Source organism: Silene latifolia, chromosome 9 (assembly GCF_048544455.1).
Source record: "Silene latifolia isolate original U9 population chromosome 9, ASM4854445v1, whole genome shotgun sequence".
Taxonomy (NCBI): domain Eukaryota; kingdom Viridiplantae; phylum Streptophyta; class Magnoliopsida; order Caryophyllales; family Caryophyllaceae; genus Silene; species Silene latifolia.
The window spans coordinates 10969471-10986014 of NC_133534.1; the positions used below are offsets into that span (position 1 = coordinate 10969471).

General features: G+C 36.7%; 2 protein-coding genes across 4 annotated transcripts; one reads left to right on the top strand and one right to left on the bottom strand.

Moving 5' to 3' along the window:
- The first annotated feature begins 85 nt into the window (after positions 1-85).
- Positions 86-8558, top strand: LOC141599100 (uncharacterized). 3 transcript variants are annotated; one of them, XM_074419004.1, is made up of 5 exons: positions 86-468; positions 988-1088; positions 1199-3202; positions 6127-6313; positions 7753-8558. In XM_074419004.1, the coding sequence occupies exons 1-5, from the start codon at positions 399-401 to the stop codon at positions 8397-8399; spliced, it is 3009 nt and encodes a 1002-aa protein (XP_074275105.1). In that variant the 5' UTR covers positions 86-398; the 3' UTR covers positions 8400-8558. The 3 variants fall into 3 exon arrangements, with proteins under 3 accessions (XP_074275105.1, XP_074275107.1, XP_074275106.1); XM_074419006.1 differs by having other exon boundaries at positions 148-278; XM_074419005.1 differs by having other exon boundaries at positions 255-468; positions 988-1076.
- A 443-nt stretch (positions 8559-9001) lies between these two features.
- On the bottom strand, positions 9002-13363 carry LOC141599091 (adenylosuccinate synthetase 2, chloroplastic-like). The gene is made up of 4 exons (XM_074418993.1): positions 12968-13363; positions 11178-11870; positions 10436-10747; positions 9002-9539 (listed from the first exon to the last, which is right to left on the bottom strand). Exons 1-4 carry the CDS (start codon positions 13265-13267, stop codon positions 9369-9371), a joined length of 1476 nt encoding a protein of 491 aa, XP_074275094.1. The 5' UTR covers positions 13268-13363; the 3' UTR covers positions 9002-9368.
- Positions 13364-16544: the final 3181 nt, after the last annotated feature.

The following is a 16544-nucleotide window of genomic DNA, read 5'->3' on the forward strand; positions in this document are numbered from 1 at the left end:
TACACGTGTATAAAGTAAATGTATACAGTTCATTGAAATTGAGGAAGTATGAAGCATAAAACCTAAAAAATTGATTGAAACACCATAAAAAAAACAAAAACATAAAAACAATGGAGTATTAAATTAAACAAGCTGAAAGAAACAAACACACCTCAAATTTCAAACTCAAAAATAATAAATTAATAATAAACAAAAAAAGTAAATAAAAGAGTGAAGTGAGGAGCTAGAAAAAGGCCGCCATTGATGCTCTCTTCATTTCTCTTATCTTCTTCCTTCTTGTAACTTTCCACTCTCCTTTATCTCCTTTTACTATTTTTTTCACTCTTTTCTCCTTTTTCTCCGATTCAAATTTGAATTTTCTAGGGTTTATATAATCAGATTTAATTAAATGACGGAAAATGGAGTTATTTCGTAGTAACAGCAGAAAAAAGGGGAAAATTCCTAGGGTTTCCACCATTGTTCGTCATGGTAACTGTTTTTATTAGCATTTCTTTCTATTTTTATCGTTATTATTAGTTTTAATTAGTTAATTAATTAATTAATTAAATTAAAAAGGTAATTTGCGTAATTGTTGGTGTTGTGTGGGGTTTAGGGTTCATGATTTCGATTCCTTTTTTGTTTATAATTATAATAATGTTGTTGGTTGCTGCATTCCATAATTACTTTCGTTTTTTTTTTCCACTAATCATGATGATTTGCATTTCTTTCCGTTATTATAATTCCTGCTGGTTTTACTTTACTATATATAGCGAGTCGATAACGACCACATTAACCCAGTGTCTCAATGGCTCCCGCAGATTGCGAGGTAATGAGTCCAATATATGTAACCTTATCTTGTGTTAAATGACCCAAAATGAAAAAATGTGTCGAAAAATTGTGTTAGTGACGGTTACTTCACAATAAAAAGAAGCGCAATCAATTTAGTCGGTTTAGTGAGCTATTTTGGTTTAATTTACGATTTATATTAAGGTTAATTATCTTCTGCAGGGGACCAGATTGTTGAAAAGCCTAACAACTTGCTAAAAGTATCTTCATTTCCTGATTCGATTTCCGGTACTTCAGTAGAGGCTCAAGAGGTGGAGAATTTGGTATATTTTAGTTTTGATAATTTGCTGTAAGCTGTTGTTTGGTGGATTTGATTTTCTGAGTGTTGTTTATTTGTGGTTGATGGTTTGTTTGTGTGTTGTGTGTTGTGTAGAGTGTTTCGTCGAGGTTGTCAGTTGGGACGACAATGAAGAAGCTATTGGCGGATGAGTTGAAAGGGGAAAATGAATCGGGAAGGCGATCACCTAGTATTATCGCGAATTTGATGGGTCTTGAGTGGTTGCCGGCAACCAACAATGTTAGTAAGCAACATAAAAGGGTTTCTGAGAATTATCAAAAGAAATGCAATTCCACGGGTTTGGGGAAAAGTTCTAAAGTAAATGATGGTAGATCACATAGGAATCATGAGAGGGGGCGACAGAGCTCACAGCAGTGTAAAGATGTGTATGAAATCGCAGAGAGGTCTAATACGGAAACTGGGAGCACCACATCTCGTGCAGCGTCTATGAGGAATCGTAGTGACGAAGATGAAGTTGCCTTTGTGAGACAGAAATTCATGGATGTCAAACGCTTTTCTACTGATGAAAAGCTTCGGCATTCTAAGGAGTTCCATGATGCACTTGAGGTGCTTGATTCTAATAAGGATCTGTTGCTCAAGTTTCTCCAGGAACCTAATTCGCTGTTCACAAAGCATCTGCACAATTTGCATGGTGCTCGAGAATCCCATTGTGGGCGTGTTGAGGGTATGAAGTCTTTGAGCAATTTGAAGAGTAATGTTGATGTCATTGGGTCTCAATTAGGTGGTGAAGCTTCTCAGAAGATTGATATTAGCCGTTCCCGAAAACATTTTGATGAACACCAATCTAATTTAAACCGTAGACGTAATGTAGATTCTCATAAACTTCATTTCTCAGCTGTTGGAAAGGAGGATACTACTTCTATTGCTACGACGATTGTAGTTTTGAAGCCAAATTTGGGCAAGGCACGTGACATTCTCAGATCTGTTTCATCCACAACTCCTTCACGCGACTTTGCATCCGATAACGAGTTGCAAAATGGATATTCAAACATCATGCAACATGGATCTGAGATGATCTGCAAAAGAAACAAACACGATGATCCTAATTTTTGTGCCACAAAATCTAGGGAATCTAGGGAGCTAGCTAGAGAAGTCACCCGTCGAATGAAAAATAAATCAAGAGTTGATTCCTTCGATGTGCCTTCATCTGGATACAAAGGATATTCTGCTGACGAAAGCTCAGGTGATATATCGGAGAATGAGTCTTCGTATGAACCTGAAGTGACGGTTTTTGATAAGACAATTCTACGTTCAGTTACTCCATTGAACAGGGGTATTCCTAACACAGCTTCAACTTCAGCTTCAGCTTCACCTTACATAGAGTCTTCTATTAACAAGGAGGGCAAAAAGAGGCTTTCTAAACGATGGGAAATGACCCACAGGTCTCAAGAAATTGGGTCATCTGGCAAGGGCAGCACACTGGCTGAAATGCTTGCTATTCCGGATGTGGACGTAAGGCCACACAGCCCGAACTATGTAACTGTGCGAAATGAGCATCTCCATAGATGTGGAAGGGATGCTGGAACAACAGAGGTGACAGCTCCTCTTGGAATAAGCAGCAGGGACGGTTGGAAGGATGGTGGTGGTTGTAACTCTTCAAGGTCTAGGTCACTTTCAGCTTCTTCGATTCACTTTGGAAGTCCTAAATCCAGCTCTAGGCATGAAGCTATTACTGCAGAAAGGTTTCTGGTCCGTTCAAGAAGCATGGATTTTGGCAAAAACAAAGCCTTCCACAGAGATTCTGAAAGGAAACAGGGATCATCTTCTGGAAGTACAAGATCCAGGAAGAAGGAAATTCAGTTAACGTTTATGGAAATTACTGACGATAGACAAGAAGTCCCATCTGGTACAAACACGGTAGCAAATAGTATTGATGGAAAAGATTCACCTGATGTGAAATCTGTGATCATAGAGACGTCATCTTGCAAACATGTACCCGTCAATGCTGCGGTAGATACAGAGCGTAATAGTATCAACACACCTCTAAATTGTCCCGATGAACCAGTTCCTACAACAGTGATGCAATCCACTATTGCTCCACAGGACTGCTTTAACTTTGACCTGCCATCCGTACAACAGGTTTGATCTTTCGAGCCTCTTGTTTTTTTGCAGTGCTAAATCTCATGACACCATTTCATGGGTGGATCCTCGTGATCACCCTGTGATGGTTTTGGTTCTCTTGCTGACTTGGTCTTTAGTATCGTCAATATGAACTGAAATGAGTTTTTTTGAGACCATGACCTATTGGCTATTCACTTCTCCCACAACAGTCACTAGCATTTCATAGCTATTGAGCAATCAGTCATCATAAATGTCGCAATAGCCAATAGGTAGTCCTTTTTCAATAGATAATATAAGAGATTTACGTCCTTCAATTATATTTTTTGGTTAACAAGAATAGCATATTAATACTTCTTTTCCTTCACGTGAAGTATTTACCCCATACCCCTTGTCCCTTACCCCTCACTCTGCCAAGCATTCAAGCTGACATGCTATTAATTTACAAGGCTGTAAAGTTATTATGAGTGACATGCTTTAAAATATGAGGTTAGATCATAGTAAGACATGCTTGACTGAAAGGAGAGTGTAAATGTTAGCAAAGGAAGTAATGGAAGATTATCATAACTCATTCTAATGGATTAATTCTTAATTTTCTCAGCCATGTTGTGAGATCATATAGTTGGGATAAAAGAGCCAATTGTGCCTACGTGAATATGCCTTCATTGTTGTGGCTGGAACTTAATAGTAGGAGCAAATTCATCTCGTTGATCAGTATAATCTTCTCCAAGTCGGCTGACTTTGTTTCTGATATGTTTGGTCTGTGATGCTCAGACTTGGATACGAGGATCCGACACGGGTACGGATCCGAGTGTCGGATCCTTGAAATCTCAAAAACAAGGACTCAGATACGAGGATCCAAAGTTAAATTTGGACTCGGCTAATTTTTATTTTTTTCTGAAAAAATTGATTACTAGTTAAAAAAATCAAAGAAAAGAAAGGAAAAGTAGTTTCTTCATGTTTAACATGAATGGAGACTTTATTACAGCATTAAATTCATGTCAAAATCACTCCTGATATAGGGTGGTTGTACAAAGCAAAGGTTAAAAACAACACACTCTCACACCGATTTCTCATAGAAGGACCCGTCAAGGATCCATGTCCGGATCCTGTCCACCGGATCCTCAGGGTCAGGTGAAGAGTCCAAGCATCACAGTGTTTGGTGACTTAAGCTGGTCTAACAGATGAAATTTCATTGTCAGCACATTCTCACTTAGAGACATTGACATTTTCAAACTTTCATGATTAGTCTTCATACAAAGTATCTAGAGCTCCATAACTTAGAAACATTCTTTAAGTAGGTTCGTCCATTCTCAATTTCGTGCAAGTCTTCTTGCCCATTAAGAAGCGTTTGGGTCCTGACACAGATTCTGCTGGACTGTATATCTAAATACCAAAGCATTGTTTTACTATCATTAGGATATAGCTGATCGCTTTGGCTTTAGATTCCGTATTTTTAATGGGTTATTCATGAATGTTCTTCCACTGTTTCGAAACCTGAAGTGAAAACATCCACACATGTAACCTCCATCCCTCTTTCCCTATTTGACTTCTTTTGGTAAAATTTGCTCAATTCTTGCCAATAATTTGTCAACAATTGTTTTAATATTATCATTTAAGAACACCATAATACTCTCATCTGTTCACGTGACCTCAAATGATTACATTGATTTGGGTTAGTGTATACATGTAATTCAACAATCTGTGAGATTTGAAGTTCGCGAATTTTAAAAGTTATAGTTGAGACTTGTTAATGGATGCAAATGACAAAAAAAGACAATTCATTATGAACTGCAGCAGTAATTGACAAGTGGTATGTTAGTGTTTGGACAATTTATAGGATGAATCATTTGTTCTGGTTTGTATGAATTTCTTTCTTTGGATTCTGCAAATACTGTAGCCATGAAATATCTTTGGGTCTTTGAATCTATTCTGCCTTTTGATACTAAGGAGGCTTTTCAATATCCTTGGGCGTTCTGAACACGAGGAAATGAGAGTGATCAGAATCCTGAGATGCATCTGTTTATAGTTTATGGTCTCTTACTTCTACAAACTTCATGTAGATTGGGAGTCTTAGGCAGAAATAAGTAAAAAGCGTTCGAACCGGGGACACCGGGCTACAAGTGCTGGTTGGGGTTGGTGCATTGTTGAACCTAGAAATGAATGGATAGTATTCGAGAGAGTTGGAAAGCGACAAAGGTGCTGAGAAGAGTGGTATGGGAGGGATACTTTAACTGCTGCGTATGTTACATGTGTGTTAAATAAAACAGTTAGTGCTCAGTACCCCCCAACCCACGTTGCCATTAGTGTGACCACCTAAGGTATTGGGTATTGTTGTTGTATTGTTTATGCTAAGACTAGTAGGGTGGACTATGCATGCATAAGGCTTCAAAGTTCACACTTTACAGACCTGAAGCTATAAATCTTAGCCATTCCTTGTGCAAAATAATTCCACCATTGCCTAGTTTATAGATGTTGGGAATGCTAGATACACTTCCATTTTATATCCATCGCTCAAGTACTGCAATTTGGTATGTCTTTCAAGTCCTCAATAATTGCATCACTAACAAACTACGGAGTACTAGATACTGCATACAGAGCCTGCACGGTTAACTATTTCAAATGAAAAAGGAATAGAAAGCCACGATTATAGAACTTTATAGCCAATTTACTGAGAACTGGTGATTTTTAATGACAGCAGACATAATTGAATATATCCAGTTGATTTTAGCATTTTCCAATTCAATTTGTAAAATCATTCTGTCCGAGAAGGCAATAGTTTAGATAAAAAACGGTGTGTACAGATTTCCAGTGTATTAATTTAGTCTTCATCAATTTGGTATCATTGTGGTGATTTTTTGATATAGATGTCGTCTGTTCGCTTTGCTAATTTTATTTTGAGGATTTACGGTTGACCGAGTATTGTGACACATGATATATTGCAGGAACCATCAAGTGGTTATTATGTTGAAAATCCATCTTGTTTGCAATTGTCTGCTACTCAACCAGAATCTTCAGCTAGCAGCAAGGAGTCTGAGCAACCCAGTCCAGTCTCAGTTTTGGAACCACCATTTGTTGAAGAAGTTTCGTCTGGTTCAGAGTGCTTTGAGAGAGTCAGTGCTGGACTTCATGGTAAAGTGATGTCTCAGATTTCCAGATTTTTCATTTCCTAAATTCTATCTTTTTCTGAAACACCCTTTTCTGCTAATATGTCTTCCCATGTTACGTTGTTGAGAGCATTGTTTGGGGCTTTGGGCTGAACCACACTTGTGACGTGGCAAAATTGAACAACATAGTTTACTTGGTTTACTATAGTAAGCAGTACTAGTGCCAGTGTCAGTTGAAAAGTTTATCTCACAACAAAAAAAGATATTGATTCAACTCGAAGTTTTAGCAAAATATGATCTCCCTAAATACTAAACTCACTATAGCTTAGAAAATGCAACTTTTAGTTTAGATTTTACCAAGATCAGATAATTAGTGATACAACTAGAGCCTAGAGAACAAAAAACCGTCTATAGTTAAAACACCACCTAAAATCATGATATAATCATCAAGTATTGATGAAGCCTCTCTCAATCTCGCTCTTTATGATTGATGGTTTAATTCATGTGTGTTATCATTCTGAAGGTACAACACAATCTAAAATCTTGATATGATAAATTAACAAGTATTGATGAAGCGTTACTCAATCTCTTTAGATTACTAGTTTCTTTCATGTTACATAATGTTGTGTGGCATCAGGTCATTATATGTTAAAACATTTCAGTTGTATTCACTTAATCTTTCATCTGTAACATTGAGCGCATTCGAGATCAATGACTGAATCCCTGAACTTTGTTTGGAACCTGTAACTTTGTCTTTTCTCTCTTTTGAAGAATAATAATATTACATACCTCAAGGACAGAAATCATACAACTGGAGGAAGAAATCAGTCCATGTTAGCGCACACAGCTTAACACTAGGAAATAAAAACAATTAGTATTGCGGAAGCCTATTCTAAGATTGCATACGTCGTGATAATACAGTCTTGGTTTCATTTGGCTTGACACTTCAGCCCATTATATCTCTACAGAACGTTCTTTGGATATTAGTCTTGATTGTCTTCTTAGAAACATGTTTTTGATCTAGTGGCCAAAATAATATCCGTTGGTGTTGGCAAATACGGTCTCCCTCAGCTCCCTCAATCCAAAGTTGATGAATCTGAAATGTGTTCGGAAATTAATAAATTGGAGAATTTACAAAGGTTTTGTTGTGATGTTCAATTTCTGAAGGTTACTTTAAAGCCTACTCTAGTACTCTCTTTGTAATACACTTATTCGGGCTTGAGGACAGCAGTCTTTTTTCTTATGTGATAAACGGACTCTTTAACTCCGTCCTATACTTTCTCGTCTCACTGCTCACAATGACAGTTCAAATAATAGCTCATGTTGTCTGACCCTAAATCATTAGTTGGGTCCAGCTGCTCTCTTAGACTGTGAATACATCGTGTGACTTGTAAATATTAGTAAATTTTCTGCTGTACTAATTTTCACCTCCCATACTCAAACCTTACTATTTTTAATTTCCAGGGTTGAGAATGCAACTTCAGCTTCTTAAGCAGGAATCTGAAACATATGACGAAGGGTCTATACTCATCTCGAGCGATGAAAGTGAGGAGGAATCCACAAAGCCAGATAACGGTGCGGGACTTTGTGTTGTTGAAGAGAGTTGGGAATCCTCTTACTTTGTAGAATTGCTGACTTGCTCAGGGCTTGAAGAAATTGACATTGATATATTTCTCGAAACATGGCACTCCCCAAATTGTCCAATAAATCCTTGTGTTTTTGATAATCTGGAGAAAAAGTGTGGAGGGTGGAAATCATGTTCGAGATCAGAGAGAAAACTGTTGTTTGACCATATAAATGCTGAAATTGTTCAGATCGTTTGCAGGCATGTGGACATTGAGCCCTGGGTGAAGCCACTTATTAGAAATCTTGGTCCTCAACTGTCAAGAGACAGGTTAATATCCGAGCTGCGTAACTTATTAAAGAACGATGAACTGGTAACAGAAGAAAACGTGACGGATGCAGCCATCTTAAGAAAAGAAAATGTGTTGGAAGCGGCCATACTTGGTGGGATGCAATGGTTCAAGCTTGGAGATCAGATCGGTGCAGTAGGTAGAGACGTTGAGCTATTGCTAATAGATGAATTAGTATCGGAGTTTCTCTCTTTGTAGAGAGGTTTTATATTGCAGCCACTGTTAATTTCTCCTGTTGTTTATATATGACCAATTGACCTGACTATTTATCAGATCAGTGGAGGACATGGTGTTAGATATATATAGGTTGGCGCCACAAATTGATAAATAAGGAGTTTTATAAAGTTATGACGATCACTTGTCTCTACTAATGGTTCTTTTAGCAATTACTCGTATTTTGTATACTCCGTGTTATTTATGCTGTGAAATGAAGCACACGGATAATACAACTATCCGTGTTATTTATGCTGTGAAATGAAGCACACGGGTAATAAAACTACACACGATGATGGTCCGTCAATAACTACTAGCCCTATAGGCGTATTAATTCCATCGTTTTACTACTACAATACGATTATGGCAAAAAAATTGGACGCGATTATGACCAAATTATTAGCACTTCTTATACTGGCAAGTATTGCAGAATAGCCGGGTTGATGCTGAACTATGTTGACACTCACCCTGATTGCTAATCGGCCTGCACAAGAGTCTGCTGTGCTCATTTTCCTTGCGCACAGAGTCGCAGCCAATAGAGCCCGGAAAACAGACTATAAATAAAGAGTTTAACAGCATATATAAAGAAAGAAAAGGTCACGACCAAAGTACAGAGCTGGTTTTCACACTTAGCAACATAACTTTTACAGTACTTGAAAGTCGAGCATTAAGAAGAAAATTTTCTCCCAGGTGACCCAAGAATTATACAAATTACTCGGTACAAAAATCAAATGCTGGTATTTGTAGAAGGAAACATGAGTTAAAATCAGAATTGAACAAATTAAACCTCAGTTTCCAAGTTTCTAGGCATCTCCTCTGCGGGAAGGTACATGCAATACAGCATAAGGGAATCCCGATAGATTCCAGTTTATTTGGGTCCGACTGACCTCCTGTGAGTTAGAATGAAAAAGGAGACCACTCTGTTAACATCGTCTTGACCTACACGATTGAGCACTATTTGTAAATGAGGGCATCTCGGCCAGGACCAACACCGATGTAGTGGACGGGCACTCCAACAAGTTGTTCTATTCTCTCAACATATTGCCGAGCTGCCAATGGAAGATCGGCATAATTTCTGATTGAAGAAATGTCCGTCTTCCACCCAGGTAGAACCTCATACTCCACCTAAATACGCAACCAACATGTATAGAGTTAATCAAGGGGCACAAAAAGTCATGTAGCCCCAGCAAATCAGTAGCACACAAGCTTGGTAAATAAGTAACACACCCACTCCGTAGCATTTTCCGATAAAACTAACCAATGAAAAGCAGGAGTTAAACTTCCAGCCTTCCAGGCATCTAAACAATTATGAACCCTTTCTATAAAATAATTAATCAATGAGATAACAAATCCCCGAGATGAATTTGATTCCCGACAAGGCGACAACATTCATCAAAAATGTTGCTGATATGCTGGAGTGCAGGACAGTAAATCACACGATAGTGGTTAAAATCACGATCCAGATAGTTGGATAGTACGATCTAATGATCCAAAATGAGAAGACTGATTGGAATTTGGATCATCATAAGATCATTCCAAAAGGGGATTGCTATTGAGACATTCACAAACTAGGGTTGTACAAATTCGTATGAGGTGTTGTTAAGATAGCTTGAGGTCGTATAAATTCTAATATTTTCTTCTGATTTTGTTATTTTACTCCCTCCGTCCCGGTCAATTGTTGTCCTTTGGGTTTGGCACAAAGACCAAGGAAAGAGAAGAGGACCAATAACTAAATGACAAGTGGAACAAATTGAATGAGAATGATCAAATTACTCATCAAGTTCATTCTTAAAATAGAAAGGACAACAAATGATTGAGACACCCAAGAATGGAAAAGGATAACAAATGACCGGGACAGAGGGAGTATTTGCTCTGTTGTATTAGCAAACTCATAATCCAAAGGAGAACCACCATTTTGACACATATGAGTTATGACAACGTTGTTTCACACAACCACACAATGAGAAGGAAACAATACTAAAATCTGCCTGCTATGAGAGTGGTATTAGATAAAATCTCACCTTCAATCGTTCAAGCACACGGAGATCACCGGGGAAAGATTTGATGGGTGTACCATCAACATCCTTGTAAGCAACACCCAACTGTATCTCGGAAAGATCCGATAGGACATCTAACTTTGTCAGATTCAGAGAGGAGAAGCCATTAATCTGGCAACAAAACTTTAATGCTACAATGTCAAGCCAGCCACAACGACGAGGACGGCCAGTTGTAGTCCCAAACTCCTGGCCAGCAGTCCTAAGAAGGTCGCCACTCTCACCCAATAATTCTGTAGGGAAGGGACCCGAGCCAACGCGAGTCGTGTATGCTTTCACCTGATATCAAAATGAAGTTGTCAAGAATAATGCCAGAACCCTGATAGGCTGATAATTCAAGAAACTTCCCATCTTAGATGAGAGGAAAAGGGCAATACTTTACAATTTCACTCAAATGTCCAAAAAATACGATCAAAAGCAAAACCAGCCAGGCAATACCTAGTTTAAAAAATCTTATTAGTAAACACAGAACACCCCAATCTACCCAAAAGAAAACAAAGGAGCATCGGGGTCTCCAAAAGGACAGAAAAGTGGAGACAATGACGGTATGGACTAGAGAGTGTGTGTCGAGAATCACCCACCTTCTCTTTCTCAACATATTTATCAATAAGCATATGCGGAGTATTTACCTATTTATCTATATAAGCATGTATATGAGTACGAAGATCGGAAATCAGCAAATACATGAAAGAAATAATGTATCACTTACTACTCCAATAAGATCACCAATGGCTCGTGGAGCGATTCCAAGACCAGTTGAGATTCCTCCAGCTGATGGGCTCGAAGAAGTTACAAACGGATAAGTTCCAAAATCAATATCCAACAAAGTAGCCTGGCCACCTTCAACCAGAATCTTCTTCTTCTGTGAGATGGATTCATTCATGACGTACACAGTATCAGCAACGAATGGCTCTAATCTCTCAGCAAACCTTTTGTACTTTTCAACTTCTTCCTTTAGCATTTCTGGCCCATATTTGAAATCTTTGAATCTAGAGGCTGCGTCCAACAATAAAATTTCGAGCTTTTGGGGGAAAGTATCCATGTGCATAAGGTCACCTACTCTTATACCATTGCGAGTCACTTTGCTGGAATAACAAGGCCCAATGCCTCTCTTAGTCGTGCCAATAAAGGAATCGTCAAGCTCAGCCTCTCTATGTCCATCAACTGCTTGATGAAAATCGAACAAAAGGTGAGCACGATCAGATACCTTTATACGACCGTCACAAGATACCCCATTAGATTGAAGCCCATCAATTTCTTCGAAGAGTCCAGGCAAATGCACAACAACTCCATTCCCAATAACACAAAGTGTTTCTTCATTAAGGATGCCAGAAGGAACTAAATGAAGCGCAAACTTCTTTCCCTCAGAGTTGTAAATTGTATGCCCTGCATTAGCTCCACCCTGAAATCAAATAAAATAGCAACAGAGAAACATGTCAGGATGTCATCCACGATGCACGCACAGAACATATTAATCATTAAACGATTATTGATTACTCAAGTGTCTGATATGACAGAAAGTAACATTCCAACAGGCAAAGAAATTGAAACAAAATTTCACCCACCACACAATCGCCATCAGCTACAATGTCGAATGAGCTAAATAACTTAATTTTCTTTACTACTCAGACATAAAAAGAACAAACCATCACTAAACTATTTCCGCTTCTTACATGGTAAAGTAAAATTCAACTGAACCTAATAAACATACTCCCTTCGTCTTGGTCATTTGTTTATCTTTTTTTATCCTTTGTGATAGGCATTTTTTTTTTTGTTGACCAGGAGTATCCCTACCGACAGCTGGGGCAATCTCTTTCGGGTACTGAAGCAATTTAATGGGTTGACCCCTCCCAAGTTTGGCTTTTTCATTCGCAAGACTCAGGAATCGAACCTCTTGCGAATGAAAAAGCCAACGTTAGACAAATGATTTGAATGGAGGGAGTACATAATGTCAATCATCAAAAAAAAATCCCAGTCTAACTGCAGTACTAGGTAACATAACTAACATTGTTAGTCTTAACCAATCTTCTCACGAATAAGGTTGCGTTATTCCGACCCCTTACTCTAATCACTCCAATCATCACTATGTCATCATCTTACACACATTTCACAAAACGTAGGGTAAGATTGATGCATAACAATTTATATATAATCGCTCCGTCTCAGACAATTGTTTACATTTTTATTTTTTACTAGCGATATTTTAATCAAAGGTAAAATTGATGCATAACTATTCATATACAACAATAATAAAACCAATATAATTCAAATAAGAAAAATACTCCCTCCGTCTAAGTCAATTGTTTACGGTTTAATTCCTTCAAGCGATATTTTAATCAAAGGTAAAATTGATGGATAGCAGCTCATATATAACAATAATAAAACCAATATAATCTAATTAAAAAAACACTCCCTCCGTCTTAATCAATTGTTTACCTATCTATGCTTACGAGCGGTGTTATAATCAAATGTAAACAAATGATCGGAACAAAATGATACCTGACAACGAGCGACAATATCGAAGTGCGGCGCCAAAATATCGACAAGTTTACCCTTACCCTCATCACCCCACTGAGAACCCAACACGCCGGAGACCTGACTCAACCCGCTGAGTCGACTCACCGAGTCACGAGTCGTTTCCGCCACCACTGACGAGTCGGCGGACTTTAGCGAATGACACTGCAGAGTCTTTCGGAAGGAGGTGGCGGAAACATAGCGAGGGTAAGGGATAGGATGAAGGTGAGTTGATCCGGTGAAGGAAAGCGAGTTAAGGTCGAGTTGAATGGTGGAGGCCGCCATTGTTGGTGAAAAAAGGAATTTTGAAAAGTGAGGGTTTTAGAAAGAGGGGGAGAGTTTGGGAATTTGTCTATTTCGATTCGTTGCTCACTTTATGCCAGATTGCGGGTCGGGTCATTACGGATCCAATTATTTTAGGATCGATATTATCAAGTTATTTAGGAATAAGCTCTGTTCTTTTGAACTGAAACTGTCTGAACTGAACTAAATTGAACTGAACTTAATGGAGCTGAATTGAACTTAATAAAGCTGAACTGAGCTGATCTGAACTAAACTGAAAATAAAAGATTATAATAATATGGGTAATAAATAGTGGGTTGTATTTAAGAAACTAAAAGAGGAAATAAATTGTTCATATTTGCATTGATTTATGTGTAATTTACTCTCTAATTTCAAAATTAATGTCAAATATAGAAGAATATTAAGTGTTTAAATGCAATCCAATAGGTTGTATTTATCATTTCCTTATCATTTTCCTAATAATAATCTATCTATATTAATAAAGGAAGCTTTTTTCGAGCGATTACAGAGAGTCCAATTTTCGCGAATTACCCCCAAAAAATAAAATAATAAATAAACTATAAAGATATAGTAATGTAACTACGTAAGTTGGTATAATTCTAATGATGATATAATTCTTATGCAAGTTATAATAAAGATATGAGTTTACAAAGTAATATTTTATTCTATCTCAACTCTATATAACCTTAATGTATGGTGTGGCAGAGTTGCGCTTAATTCGGCTTTCCTTTGCTTTCTTGATTATTTGGCTTTATTTTTTGTTATCAATATTTTACTCCAGTTTATTTGGTTTTATATTGCATTAGTTTAACAACACGATGCATATTATATTAGATTCAACATGTTCAATGTTAGCGTATTTTCTTTAGTTTTTCTAATTCGATGAAACTTAATCTAAGACTTTACTTTATGTGCAGGCATAATCAACCAATTTAAGTGGTATCAATTAATGTACTAGAGACTTAAGAGTTTCGTTTCTTAAAGATTAAAGATGTGAAGGTAATCAAATTTAATTATTTATATATAAATATCGTTTTTGTGACGGAGTTTATTTTCGTGATTCTACATAATCTGGACTCATCGTGATTGTTAGTCATGTGGACTCGTGTCACATCACTCTCCCTAATGTTTCATGTTGTTTCAGTTTCATTGCCGCTTTCTTCACTAACCTGTATATGTTTTACTTTTACGTTTGGCGTTCGATAGATAACGTCTATTCAATCATCCAAGATCGAGCAAAGTATTGTATGTAAAAACTTGACTTCGGTGATGCTGTACAATATGACTGGGTATATACAATTACAAATTTTAAACCTATGTTAGGAGTATGTGACGGTATTTGTGTTACAAGATCATTGTCCATTAGATTCTGCCATTTGAATGTGTACGAGTTTGTGAGGGAGATATCAAGCATCATGGTAGACAAAAAACAATATCAAAAATCATACAAAAATAAAAACATCATATTAGGGGTACGTAGTATCCTACCATTAACATGGGAAGGGGTATTAGGTAAGGGGATAGATCCATAGAAAATTTAATACTCCCTCCCATTCACAATAAACCTCCCATTTTATTTTGGCACAAATATTAAGGAAACACACTACCCCACCATATAATTAAATTTGAACCACACAAATACACTACCCCACCATACAATTAAATCTGGACCACACAAACACTTACCAAAAAAGGAAATAAGGAGGTTATTGTGAATAGACGGAAAAGGAAATAGGGATGTTTATTTTGAATGGGAGGGAGTATTAAAAGATGGGAAGGGGCATTAGGGGAGGAGATAGATCCATAGAAAATTTCATATTAAAAGTTTGGGATACGTATATAGTATCCTATTGATTAATTGTATAAGACTATAAGCATTACGGAGTATATAATTATGTACCAAAGTTTTAAAATAAGACGGTTTCATATGTAAGACGGTCTTTTTCTATAAAAACAAATTATTATAGTGAATTTTTATTTTTCTATTTATGTAATTAAGAATCACCTAGGTCCTTAATAAGTTGAGACAATTTTAATTAAGACCAACTATCTTTTATTTGTATGGATACACAAGTAGTTTGATTAATTTAACAACATTGAAAGTCCATGTTTTATATCTACAAGCTAAAATTTATTTCGCGATCAAATTTACATACTATGTATGTTGCTTATGTAACACGTTAGAAAAATCGGATTACTTATACTTGGATAAAATTAGAGAAGGTTAGAACTTAAAAGGAAAGTTCACAACATTCATCGTGTGAATGTATATGAGATGCAATTTCAGTTGTAAATCACCAAAAAATAATGATGGACAAATTCATTTCTATTATGCCTAAAACTCTTCGCGAGTACGGCGCTACGTAGGATAATATTCTTATCATTCCAAGTTTTAATCAACTACGGAGTACATTATAGAATTTATCCACATGCGGAATTCGATAAGAAGTACAAAACTATGATCATTATACTTCCTCCGTTGTTTTAGTATATATATAGAGCAGCTTTAACTTTATTTTTTACAAAAATATAGTATAGTAGTACGAAAATTATAAAAATTACACCATTTTAAACATAAACTTATCAGAAACCAAAGTCTATACACTTATTAGGAATCAAACTCTGCCACTTAACATACTAATCACTAGATAAATTTTTGGTTATAATTAAGTTATAGTCTATTAGATGCTCACAAAATCACACGTGACATTTAGAGTCTTAGAGACGTGTTTTGATAATACGATTAAATCGCTATGGTCTTAGCTAATTCTATTTTTTTCTATGTTTTTGAGTCGAGGTAAACTTAGTGATGAACCAATTTTAATTCCAATAGGATACAAGTATACAACTACAATGAAGTATATAAATATAAATCACTCTATAATCTTGAACGGGACTTTGATAATCGATTGCATTCAATTCATTGAAAGAGGAAATGGCATATATAATATTTCAAACAACCTGTAAAACTATTAGATAGTCCCTTAAAAGACTTCAAGAGTCAAGGTGGCTTTAAAATCTTTGACAATAGGATGAGTCAATTAAAAGTTGGAGTTAGCATCAATCCTCTTTATTAATGAGAGTTGACATTTGTTGTGGTTTTCTTATGACTTGGCGTTTAACAGCGGTTTAAGAGACAAAATATTACAAATGGCCTGTGCATCGCACGGGCATTAAATCTAGTAAATATTATAACAATTTGATTCATCATTGACTCATTGTGTATTATTTGTGCCACAATAAAATTCGGATAAGGATA

Coding starts and splice junctions, on each gene's coding strand:
- LOC141599091 (XM_074418993.1), bottom strand. CDS start 13,267: ATGGCGGCCTCCACCATTCAACTCGACCTTAACTCGCTTTCCTTCACC. Junction 10,748..11,177: donor TTGGTGATCTTATTGGAGTA/GTAAGTGATACA, acceptor TTTTGATATCAG/GTGAAAGCATACACGACTCG. Junction 9,540..10,435: donor GTGTGCTTGAACGATTGAAG/GTGAGATTTTAT, acceptor TTGCGTATTTAG/GTGGAGTATGAGGTTCTACC.
- LOC141599100 (XM_074419004.1), top strand. CDS start 399: ATGGAGTTATTTCGTAGTAACAGCAGAAAAAAGGGGAAAATTCCTAGG. Junction 469..987: donor TTCCACCATTGTTCGTCATG/GTAACTGTTTTT, acceptor TATCTTCTGCAG/GGGACCAGATTGTTGAAAAG. Junction 3,203..6,126: donor ACCTGCCATCCGTACAACAG/GTTTGATCTTTC, acceptor GATATATTGCAG/GAACCATCAAGTGGTTATTA.